The following is an 11,845-nucleotide window of genomic DNA, read 5'->3' as shown; positions in this document are numbered from 1 at the left end:
TAGCCAGGCATAGAGTGAGGTAAAGATTAGCCCCTTGCAAAACCAGCTCTCTAACAGACTGTGCTGGCCACCCTGCCTTTCTCCTGTGTCTCTCGTTCTTACTGGGGTCTTCTTTTTCATTAAAGCCCAGCTGAAGGTTTTTGGAGACTATAAACCAAATTTGAGCCTAGATAAGACCCCCTCACAGAAATTGCAAGATAATAGTAGTGCTTGCCAAGGGTCAGATGGCCTCTGAGATAAGGAAGTATGGAAAGAACGTCTTCAGGAGTTTGCTAAGATATTTGGTGTATCTTGATGAGTATTCATTATGTCCTGAGCCCATTTATAAAACCAGGGAGCTCATAGTCTAGCAGAAAGGTGACTACTGAGCCCTACAATAGCAAGCAGTATCACATGAAACGTGATAAGAAGTGGTTAGTCCACCTGGGAATATTTGGAATGACAGTGGGCGCTGCCACTTTGGGAAAGGTTATGACCCCTACAACTAACTTTGAAAGAAGACAAGATTGCCAGCAGCCACTCCCCTCTTGCCATGGCCGTCTAAGCATTCTTCCTCTCTTTGTCTCCTCTCCTACCCTTGACTGCCAGATGAATCTTCCTACAACACAGTTCAGGTGTTATTAACCTGCTACCTGCTGCTTGCAAAAAACTGTCAGGACTTGGCTTGGCATTGGAGGTCCTGCAAACTCATCAGCCCATTCTTTCCCCAGCCACACTTTGTAGAGTTCCTCTGGAGGGCAGTGTCTTCTTTTTCTTGTTGAAATCTAACCCAGTTCTTCAAGTTTTACTTCAAACATGACTTCAGTAAAGTCTTCCTTGTTTCAGCCTGTTAAATGTGACCCCTCTTTTCTGAGTGGTCACTTTCTACTTCTCCTGCAGCCACACATTATTTCCTTGGAGTTCAATTAGTTTTCAGTGCAGTTTTATATCCTCCTCTCCATGACCTCTTTCTTGAGGGGTGGGTCTTAGTCATCTTTATGTTGCTTGTACAGCCAGCATAGTGTCTTGCACATGGGAATTGCCTACTTAGCTGCTGAGCTCTGCGGTGCCTGAGAGTGTGGGGTCAAAGAGGGATGTGGTAGGCAAGATCACTGCGGAGGGCTTAGGGGAGCTGCTGGCCCCTAGCTGGACCTTACTGGGGCCTCTCAGAATCTAGACAAGTTAGGGGGATGCAGGGTACCCTGGGCAGAAGAGTGGCCCAAGCAAAGCCTAGAGGCAGAAATAAATACCTGTGGGAAGAGATGATTTGATTATACATTTTTCTTCTGCAAATATAGTAGAACCTCTGAAGTTGACCCACCCAAGCGACTGTATCAAACTGGTCAGCATATGGAGATGGTCAACATAAGGAACTTCCATTGAGTACATGCAGTGCATGTCCAGTCTGTGAAAACTAGGTCAACTTAAGAAGGTGTCATCTGTGGAGGTTCTACTGTGTTTATTCTGCCAGAAAAGAGAAAAGATGACTTTTTATTTGGGGAGGAACTTGCAGGGAAAGCGTTTGTTCTCAGTTCAAGGCCAGTTCCAGCCAGTGTGCAGGTCGAAAGAGTGCTTAGGAAAAGTGGGAAGCTAAGGAGCTTGCTCAGAGCAGAATCAGAGTTGTCCAGGCCAATAGGGGGAGCCAGTAGAGGAGGTGGCAGAAGCAGCGCTGGCCAAGGAGTGAGGGCTGCGCAGCACAGGGCTTGGACACTAGGTGAAAGCACATTATAAGTAAGGGACTTTCTTAATGTCATGCTAACGTTAGTTACCTATCATGATCTTGAACGCAGATTTTCATAGATTCTAAGATTGAGAAGGACCAGAGAGCTGTATCTGTGCCAGCTCTCGATCTGGGGTTTTCATTTTGTTCTTTTGGGGTTGGTCTCCTATGTTCCTATATGTGCCTTGATTGTAGCATAACCATGTTGTATTGAAGTGATCTGTTTCTGTGTCTGTTTCCCTGAACAATATTGTTAGCTCCTCCAGATCCGGATCATGACAATGACATGTGGCAGGAAAATAGCATTTCCGGGAGAGAGGGCTGTCTAGGGAGACGTGCCAGGAGATCCTTGGTGAGATAGGGAGACAATGCCAGTATGTCCTGGGGAATGTGTGTTGCTCTTCCCTTTGAAAATTTGGGAGCAAGGCCGGGCGCGGCGCTCATGCCTGTAATTTTAGTGCTCTGGGAGGCCGAGGCAGATGGATTGCTTGAGCTCATAAGTTTGAGACCAACCTGAGCAAGAATGAGACCCTCTCTCTACTAAAAATAGAAAAACTGAGGCAAGAGGATCACTTGAGCCCAAGAGTTTGAGGTTGCTGTGAGCTATGATGCCACAGCATTCTACTAAGGGTGACAAAGTCAGACTCTGTCTCAAAAAAAAAAAAAACCTGGGAGTAAAATGTCTCTTCCAGGGCCTAACACTGATCTGACACTTAGCAGATACATGGAAGGGCCACAAGGGCCAGAGACAATGGGCTCCATGGCCACTGTAGCCCACTGAGGTGGTGTGTCTGCTCTCTCCACAGCGGGAGCCCAGCATTGACCTGTTGCAGGCCTTCGTGGAGCACTGGAAAGGCATCACACATTACTACCTTGAAAGCACAGGTAGGGCCTAGTCCTCCCCAGCCCAGACACCCTAGAAGGGGCAGGGAGTAAGGTGTGGCCAGGGCATCACTATACAAGTGTCCTGGGAAGGTGACATCTACTGTCCAAGAGTTCAGAGTTGGGGCCAAGCTAATGAAGATAGGGAATCAGACAGATGGGAGGAAGACATAGAGGCCCGGACACCTCTATTCTAATTCTTGAGTTGCTGGCCCCACCCTAACCTTCCCTTAACCTGTTTAAGGGAAGAGTAGGCAGAGGATGTTGGGAGGGTCTCACTGGCCTGACTCTGCAAGTGGAGCCACTTTTCCCAGCTTCCAACCAGGTAGAGTCTCCAAGGCCTTCAGTCCCCAGATGCTTGTGCCTAGATTAAAAGAAAAGAAACTTAATACATTCCTTGAACCAACACAAGGACATTTCCCTTGTAGAGATCCTGGGTAGGAAGGTATGCAGCATGGCCTGGTCCTTCTTCCCAAGCTGACACCCCAGAGAGCCAAAGCCCTGGGTCATCTGGGCCTGTGGGGAATCACTCACTGAGGGGCAGAATCTGATTGGCTGCTCTGCAGGCACTATGCCAATATTGGTAGATACAGACTGGTTGCCAGGTAACCATGTTCTGCATCCCTAGTTTTCCACCTCCTGGAGTTCAGAGACTGGGGTTTGATCCGAGCCTACCGTTTCCTAAAGGCCTTCTTTCCAGCTTGAGCCAGTCCATGAAATTAAAAGGTGACCTTTGGATACTCTGAGGGACCCTCTGAGAGTTCCATTAGAGGAAGTTTCCCAATCTTGACGTGGTTGACCGTACTGGATCCTTCTTTGTTCTGGGAGGCTGTCCTGTGCAGCTCGCTGTGTTCTGCAGCAGTTCCGGCCTCTACCCACTAGATGCCAGTAGCACCTACTTCAATTGTGGCAACCATAACTATCTCCAGACATTGCCTCATGTTCCCTGGGGGGCAAAATTGCCCATCCCCCAGTTGAGAACCACTTAGACTTTTAGACTCAAGATTTCTTGACAGTCTCAGCATACCAGGAGAGTGGGATGAGGTGCAGATCTGATTCAGATCTATATAGGGCTGTGCCTGCATCTAATCTTTTAACTTCCAGAGTGATCCCTAGACCACAGGTATGGGAAGTAGGTGAGGTAGGTTGGCTTGCTCAAGCCCCTGTGCCTTAGAGAAAAGCTAAGGGGTGCTCCAAGGCCAGTTACCAAGTACCAAAACTTTTGTTAAGAAACACACTGTATCCCCTGAGACTGACTACAGCAGCCCCACTAAGTTGCTTCCCTGTTGTTGACAGAGGGAGCAAGTTTAGTGATGGTGCATGGATTCTTTTTCTCAGCCTGGTGCTTGGGCACAACTTCTGAGTTAACGTGACATACCCCTGGGCCTGCAGCATCTCACTCAGGCCCAGAGCTGACAGGCAGCCTGACAAGCCCACAACTAGGTGTTCCTGCCCCCGGTGTGGGACATGCTGCTGCCCTCTGATGGGGCATGCACTCATTCTCAGGCAGAGGGCTGTGTCCTGGGCCTCTTCCAAAAGGACATTTGTGTGTTTTTAAATACAGAAATACCAACTGTAGACTTCTGTTTCCTGGTCGCCCTCAGCCCCTCCACCCATCTCTCAGACAAGCCTCCTCCCTTCTGGGCTGTGGCAGAGAGGGTGAAGTGCCCTCTCACACTTGTCTCCTGAATCTCACTTAGATGAGAGCACCCCGGCCAAGAAAACAGACATTCCCTGGCGGCTGAAGCAGATGCTGGACATCCTGGTGTATGAGGAGCAGCAGCAGGCGGCCGCAGGCGAGGCAGGGCCCTGTCTGGAGTACCTGCTGCAGCACAGGATCCTGGAGACGCTGTGCACTCTGGGCAAGGCCGAGGTGGGCAGGCTGAGGTGCCCTGGAGCCGTCTGCTAGGACCCCTGGACTCCAGGCTTGTCTGCCTGTGCCCTTTCCAGTCCTGACACTGGGGATGGGGGACAGGTGCTGGGGCTGGCTCACTCAGAGCATCCCATCCCTCCCAGGGGCATTCATTCCACAAAGGTGCACTGAGCACCTGCCATGTGCTGGGCTGTGTTCTAGATGTGGGAGACACAGCACCAGGAAGCCTAATGGGAGGCTCTGCACCTGTAGCACAGTGGTTACGGCACCAGCCACATACACCGAGGGTGGCGTGTTCAAACCCAGCCCAGTCCAGCTAAAACTACGATGACACCTGCAACAAAAAATAGCCAGGTGGTGTGGCGGACACCTGTAGTCCCAGCTACTTCGGAGGCTGAGGCAAGAGAATCGCTTGAGCCCAAGAGTTGGAGGTTGCTGTGAGCTGTGACACCACGGCACTCTACCCAGAGCAACAGCTTGAGATTCTGTCTCAAAAAAAAAAAGCCTAGTGGGAGAGGGGAAGGTTCATCGGACAGTATGTTCAGTGGTGACCTGGAAATGAGGGAAGATGAGGCAGGAAAGCCAGTTTTGAGCACTGTGGTGAGGAGAGGAGGCCTTGTCGGGGAGGTGCTCTCCAGCGATGTCTGAGCCAGGTGGCTCTGGGAGGAGGAGCGTCCCAGGCAGTGGGCGTGGCCTGGTCGTCTGACGAGGGGCCGTTTTCCCGCCCTCAGTACCCGCCCGGCATGCGGCAGCAGGTGTTCCAGTTCTTCAGCAAAGTGCTGGCCCAGGTGCAGCACCCCCTGCTGCACTACCTCAGTGTCCACAGGCCTGTACAGGTGAGGGCCGGGTGGCGACAGTGTCTGGGAGTGAGGCCCTCTCTGCCCTGCCGCCCCATCACTCTCTTTGTGTATCCTGCTCCCCTTCCAGAAACTTCTCCGACTTGGGGGGACAGTTCCTGGGTCCCTGACGGAAAAGGAAGAGGTGCAGTTCACCACTGTCCTCTGCTCCAAGATCCAGCAGGATCCAGCCTTGCTCACCTACATCCTGGAAGTGAGCGCTTCTCTTGGGAATGGGGGGAAGATGTGGAACCCCAGGGCCAGGCCAAGGAGGTGCTCAGGCCTTGCCAGTCCAGCTACCTTGCATGCTAATAGGGACCCTGGGGGAGAGTGTCCACCATGATCTGATCTCATCCCTCCCTTTCTGCAGGGTAAAAAGACTGTAGATAGGAAGAAGGCATCTGGAGATTCCCCTGCCCTGCCAAGGGACACAGCCAGCCACAGGGACAAGGACCATTCCCACAGCAGTGCTTCTGCCAAGGGTGCCCAGCTGGATGGGGAACCCTGCGGGGCCCAGGCCTCAGATAGCCACCTGCCTGCTGAGACTGAGGAGCCAGATGGTGGGATAGGAGAGAGCAACCTGGTCACCTCCCTGCTTGGGCTGTGCAAGAGCAAGGTGCTGGCTGTGGAGAGGGGAGGCTGGGTACCTCAGAAGGTTGAGGCGGGTGGTCATAGGAGGCTATTGGGGTCTCAAATGCCTGTTTCTGAAGTCAGACCCCATCCCCTAGAAGAGCCGGGTGGCACTGAAGGCCCAGGAGAACCTGCTGCTCCTGGTGAGTGTGGCCTCCCCAGCAGCTACCACCTACCTGGTGCAGAGCAGCACTTGCTGCCCTGCTGTCACCGAGCACCTGTGCCAGCTGTACCAGTCCCTGCCTGCCTTCCTGGACCCTGCAGACATTGCTGCCTTGGAGGGCATCAGCTGGAGGTGGGTTCTTAGCCAGAGGAGGCAGCAGCATCTTTGGTGGCAGGAAGCCCTGCCTGTTCCTGGTGGCCGGTTCCTCCATTGTTCCAAGTGGGCTGGAAACTCCTGCCAGCCACTTTACCCTTGAGGTTGCAGCTGATGCCCCAGGGTCGCTCACTCTCCAGAGAAGCATCCTTGTTGCTGTCAGACCACAAACCCCCCCCCCAAGAGAACTGACCCCCAGCCACAGAGGTTCCATGGGAAAGAGTAGAAGGGCACAGCTTCCAGGACATCCTCACCTCTCCTTGTAGGTTGCCCAGTGCCCCATCTGATGAAGCTTCCTTCCCTGGCAAGGATGCCTTGGCTGCCTTCCTGGGCTGGTTTGATTACTGTGACCACCTTATTTCAGAGGCACACTCGGTGAGCAGGGCAGTTGTGGATGGGTCTCTCTGCACAGTCTCATCTCTGGGATACTTAGAAATGTGGTATCTGGGAACTGAGCAATGCCCCAGGTTAGCTAGGCCCCTCTGTCACATCAGGCCCTGTACAAGGACACAGTTATTTCTCAATGGAAAACTGCTATGGTTATAAAACGTTGAAGACATGCTCTTTGGCACCCAGGTGGTTGCAGATGCCTTGGCGAAGGCTGTGGCCGAGAAGCTGTTTGTGGAGACCTTGCAACCCCAGCTTCTGCACGTGTGAGTGTGTATACACTTCCCTTAGGTGGGGCCATGGTCTAGATCAAATCACCTACCTTTCCAAGCCCCTTCCTGTCCCTAAGGCCAGAAACCTTGACCAGAGTCACATCTGTGGATCCCACTAGTAATGTTTGCCAGGCCTTCCCCCTGACAAGCACGTGGCCCTGAGCCTCTGTGCTAAACGAAGGCCTCCCATCCTTAACTTCAGGGCCTCATTAGTGATGAGAAAGTGACTGGAGACATACTGGCCAAAGATGTAAAGAAACTGGGGGTAGCGCCTCTGGTTCAAAGGAGTAGAATGCCAGCCCCATATACCAGAGGTGGCGAGTTCAAACGGCTCGGCCAAAATCTGCAAAAAAAAAGATGTAAGGAAATCAAGAAGGGGTTCTGCCACCAGCCACCACTCACTCACTGCCCCTCCTCTGCTCTCCATACCTGTCTCCGAGCACCAGGCCTGAGGTACCCTCTCCCTCTCCCTACAGGTCTGAGCAGAGCATCCTGACCTCCACCGCCCTCCTCACCGCCATGCTGCGCCAGCTTCGCTCCCCTGCACTGCTGAGAGAGGCTGTGGCTTTCCTCCTGGGCACAGACCAGCTGCCTGAAGGCCCTGAGGACAGCCCCCGCACCCTGTGTGCCCACCTCATTGGGCACTGTGACCACCTCTCTGATGAGGTGCGGCGGGAGGGGCCTTCCTCTCTGCTCACTCCCTACCTTCACCAAAGGGATTTCCAGAACGCTTCTTCCCATTCTCATTAGCTTTCCCAGGTGATTCCACCTTTGAGGCATTGAACCTCCCCTCCCCAAACAGTGACACAGCGATTGGTAGTCAGGCAGTTTTTAATCACAGTAATTTTCTGTGATCACATCCTTTGGCACTTTATAGATGTATTTTGAAAACTGCTTTTATATTTATTTGGCTTGATTAAGGCTTACAACTGCTCTGTGAGGTGAATCAAGCTGATTGTCCCATTTTTCAAACATGGAAACTGAGACACAGGGAAGCCAGTTGCTTTGCTGAGATCAAATCAGTAATACAGCAGGGACCACCCCAACTTCCTAGTTCCTGGACCACCAACCACCTATTCTCCCAAAGCCTTAGCCCCCAGCCAAAGGAGTTGACTGCTGCCTCAGAGGCCTTGTCTTACCCGGGCCAGCAATTCCAGGGTCCCCCAGGGGCTGGGCTGGGCAGTGCCATCCTGCTGACCCACTTCTGGCTGTAGATCAGCATCGCCACACTGCGGCTGTTCGAGGAGCTGCTCCAGAAGCCCCACGAGTGGATCATCCGCAGCCTGATCCTGTGCCACCTTGAGGGCCGCCCCTATGTGGCCCGGGGCTCACCCGAGCCTGAGAGCTATGAGGATACCCTGTAAGTGAAACCTGGGCTACATGGGACCTAGCCTAGCCCTCAGCAGAGCCACCTTCATTTGTGTTTGTGCATTCATGGGCCTCTGCCCTGGCCACAGAGACCTGGAAGAAGACCCCTACTTCACAGATGGCTTCCCCAGCTCCGGCTTTCAGCCCTCCACAAAGCCTCGCCGAGCTCTTGCCACCAATGCAGATGGGAAAACAGCAGTGACCGAGATCGTCAACAGGTAGGGAGCAGGTTAGGCATCAGAGCCACTTGAGTGAGTTCTGTCTTTAGCCACAGCCCTGATGGGGTCTGGCCCAGGAGAGAGCTGGGGGACACATCTCCACACCTGCGCTCCTGTCTCTCAGCTTCCTCTGCCTGGTCCCCGAGGAAGCCAGAACCTCTGCTCTCCTGGAGGACACAGGCTACGACACATACGTCCACGATGCCTATGGACTGGTGAGTGTCGGCCACAGCCAGATCCATTTCTTGGGTTGATAAACTTTTTGATCTCCAGCCCAAAGAGCCCCAGAACTCATCCCTCCTGCACCGGTCCTTCCCCTTCGGCTGACTCCTTCTGACCTCTGGGTCCCTTTCCCCTTTCTCCCCTCCTGTCTCAGTTCCAAGAGTGCAGTTCCCGCGTTGCCCTCTGGGGCTGGCCTCCTAGTCCCACACCCTTGGATCCCCATGAGCCTGAACGGCCTTTCTTCGAGGGCCACTTTCTCCGTATGCTGTTTGACCACATGTCCCGGATTTTGGATCAGGTAGCTAACAGGTCTGGGCCCAGCCTGCTGCCTCTGGAGTCCTTCGGGAGAGCAGAGGTTGACCACAGGGTCGACCCCTTTTCAGTTCTCCAGCTCCATAATGGCCCCCACCCCACTTCCCCAGCCGGGAAGCCCCATCTCGCCTCTGCCCCACACGCCCTAACACGTTCTGGCCCTCAGCCCCATGGAATCCATGACACACACACATCACGTGAGTCTCCCACCCCCGCACACGTTCACACTGGCCAGGCGCCTCGCTGGGGGAGTGCAAAAATGCTCCCCACCCCCTGCCAACCCTCAGCTTTGTCCATCGTGTTCCCTACAGCCATACAGCCTGAACCTGCAGGTGACCTCAGTCCTGTCTCGGCTTGCCCTCTTCCCCCACCCCCACATCCACGAGTACCTCCTGGATCCCTACATCAGCCTGGCCCCCGGCTGCAGGAGCCTGTTCTCTGTGCTTGTCAGGGTGAGGGTGCCTGCACCCAAGGGGGTATACCCAATGGGGGTGGGACAGGAAGGAAGAGGAGCACGGCAGGGTGGTTGGGAGCTGGGGGAGTGGGCACCCTTGCCAGTAGCAGGGAAACTACAGGTGCCCTACTCTCCCTAATTCCCACAGTATGGCAGGCCATGTAGTGCTGGAATGTCACTAGCCCCTTCTCAGTCCTCTGTGGTTCCCATCCTAGGTGATCGGGGATTTGATGCAGAGAATTCAGAGGGTTCCCCAGTTCCCCGGCAAACTGCTTCTGGTGCGCAAGCAGCTGATGGGCCAGGTCCCTGGGGAGCAGTAAGTACCTGGGGAAAACGGGTACCTAGGAAGACACCTTGGGGAAAACAAGCAAAAAGTGCCCCTAATCAGGGAGTTGTCCAGTCACTGGGTCATGCTTGTGGATGTTGGCTGTCATGCTGGACCCACTCCTACCACCTCCCAGCTATGGCCCCTGTACTGTGTCCCTACAGGCTGGATCACCAGACCCTCCTGCAGGGTGTGGTAGTACTTGAGGAATTCTGTAAAGAGTTGGCCGCCATTGCTTTCGTCAAGTTTCCCCCACGAGGTCCTCACCTGAACCTCTCCCCACACCCAGAAGGGCAAGTCTGAGCCAGGAGCAGGACAGTGGGAGACTCCTGTCCACACCTCTGCCCTAGAGCTGCCTCCTGCCTGGCACTGCTACCACACCTTCATCCCTGGTAGGGGCTTGCATTCTTATGCTCGGTCAAGGAGAACATGAATTGTCGACCACAATGAACTGGGTTTCAGGGAAGGAGCCTCCAAGGTCCCAGGTGCCCAGGAGCCAAAGAGATGGCTCTCCAGGCAGCATGGTATTCCTGAGGCCTTCTTGGAGGAGCTGGGTGGCGGCCAGGTGAGCAGCCAGACCCTCACATGCTGTGTGCCTGTGCTGCTCAGTACTGGCCGTTGTGGCCGGGGCCAAGACTCGTGACTCAATTCGAGGGCAAGAAGGGGAGTGAGCTGATGGCTCCAAGGTAGACCAGGACCCAGGCCAGAGAGATGGGGCCAGGAGCCCTGTCATATTAGGAACCATGAAAGCAGCTGATTGAGACTTCACATTTTTTCCCTGCCTTCTTGACTTAGCCCATGAAGAAGGGACAGTGAAGGGGACACTCAGACCCCTCTCCCTGCTCTGCCTCCTGGAGATCGTTGCAAAATTCCCAACACCTCGTGGCAAATGCCCAAAAGCAGTTCCGCGCCCAGGCGGGGGCAGCTGTTAATGAGAACCTTACTGCAGCTGTGGCCAGGGCGGGAGCGGGCCAGGGAGCTGGGTGCCAGGCTATGGCTCCAGCCGGTTTCTCTCTGGCGCCTTCTGAACCCGTCTCGGCAGGTCCACAACACCTGGGCAGAGAGGTCAGAGACCAGGGGAGGCCAGGCCTCGCCCTCTGCATTCTGCCCAATACCCAGTGTTCTCAGTGGCATGCCCTTCAAGGGGAACAAGGGAGCTTGGGGTCCTTAGGACAGGATGCCCTTGACTCCAGGCCCTAAGGCCTGGTGGGGAGGGGCCGAGGCTCAGACAGCCAGTTCTGGTGGTGTTCTCCCTGCATGCCCTCCATGGCAGGGGCTGCTACCCCACCCGGCCCGAATCTGTCTCGACCTGCAAGAACACACGGGCAGCGCCAGGCATTACCTCACAGCGCGACTGCAGTTGCTGGCTTCGCTCCTGGGCAAGGAGGAGCAGGCCAGAGCCCCTTTCGCTTCCTTTTCCTGCCCATGCGGCTTCTAGAAGCCAGGCACAGGTTGCCAAGAGGTGACATGAAAGAGGAGGAAACTCGATGACCTCTGCCTCTCCCGCATTCCTCCCAGCGGGGGAGGACTCAGCTGCTGCTCTGAAGAACACCCTGTGGGTGCACACACATGGGTGTTGGTCTGGACAGGGAGCAGATCTCAGTGGGAGAATTGAGTCTGGACTCTTAGATTCCGACAATGTTTGAGGGTCTAGAAATGACAGACCTTCCCCTCTCCTCAGTGCACTTGATGTTTGCACAGCATCTTCCCCGGACAGCACAGCAATAAATGGTGTGATTGTGTGGACACGATGGCTCTGTTCTCCATGCGCTGCGTGCTTCTGCCCAGGGCTCCACTGCTAATTTAGGCCCATCTTCCTCCCCAAGGAAGACAAACTAAATTCTTTTTCCAGCACTGGAGGGGGGTGGTGGTAAACAGGCTCTGGCAATGCAAATCTGATGTTCCTCAGCGCCTGCCAGGAACCAGACTCTTGGCCAAGCAACACTGTTTCTGCTCGGCTTACCCACAGCTGAGCGCCTGCTAGCCTCAAAGACACCAGGAGGGGACGGACCATGTGGTATCATCTCTGTGCATGTCTCTTTTTTTGTGTT

The 11,845-nt window shown here is 54.4% G+C and overlaps 1 protein-coding gene across 2 annotated transcripts; it reads left to right on the top strand.

Moving 5' to 3' along the window:
- The first annotated feature begins 2,510 nt into the window (after nt 1-2,510).
- Nucleotides 2,511-11,545, top strand: FAM160B2 (family with sequence similarity 160 member B2). Of its 2 annotated transcripts, none has more exons than XM_023515594.1 (16): nt 2,511-2,584; nt 4,282-4,454; nt 5,186-5,290; nt 5,382-5,504; nt 5,661-5,906; nt 6,022-6,215; nt 6,503-6,611; nt 6,813-6,889; nt 7,372-7,561; nt 8,110-8,255; nt 8,353-8,481; nt 8,606-8,696; nt 8,858-9,001; nt 9,327-9,467; nt 9,685-9,785; nt 9,959-11,545. In XM_023515594.1, exons 2-16 carry the CDS (start codon nt 4,332-4,334, stop codon nt 10,095-10,097), a joined length of 2,058 nt encoding a protein of 685 aa, XP_023371362.1. In that variant the 5' UTR covers nt 2,511-2,584; nt 4,282-4,331; the 3' UTR covers nt 10,098-11,545. The 2 variants fall into 2 exon arrangements, with proteins under 2 accessions (XP_023371362.1, XP_023371361.1); XM_023515593.1 differs by having other exon boundaries at nt 6,019-6,215.
- Nucleotides 11,546-11,845: the final 300 nt, after the last annotated feature.

Source organism: Otolemur garnettii, unplaced genomic scaffold (genome assembly GCF_000181295.1).
Source record: "Otolemur garnettii isolate 467f Iridium unplaced genomic scaffold, OtoGar3 scaffold00074, whole genome shotgun sequence".
NCBI classification, from domain to species: domain Eukaryota; kingdom Metazoa; phylum Chordata; class Mammalia; order Primates; family Galagidae; genus Otolemur; species Otolemur garnettii.
This window is presented reverse-complemented; position numbering and strand designations above follow the sequence as displayed.

Coding starts and splice junctions, on each gene's coding strand:
- FAM160B2 (XM_023515593.1), top strand. CDS start 4,332: ATGCTGGACATCCTGGTGTATGAGGAGCAGCAGCAGGCGGCCGCAGGC. Junction 5,907..6,018: donor TTGGGCTGTGCAAGAGCAAG/GTGCTGGCTGTG, acceptor CCCATCCCCTAG/AAGAGCCGGGTGGCACTGAA. Junction 9,468..9,684: donor TGTTCTCTGTGCTTGTCAGG/GTGAGGGTGCCT, acceptor TTCCCATCCTAG/GTGATCGGGGATTTGATGCA.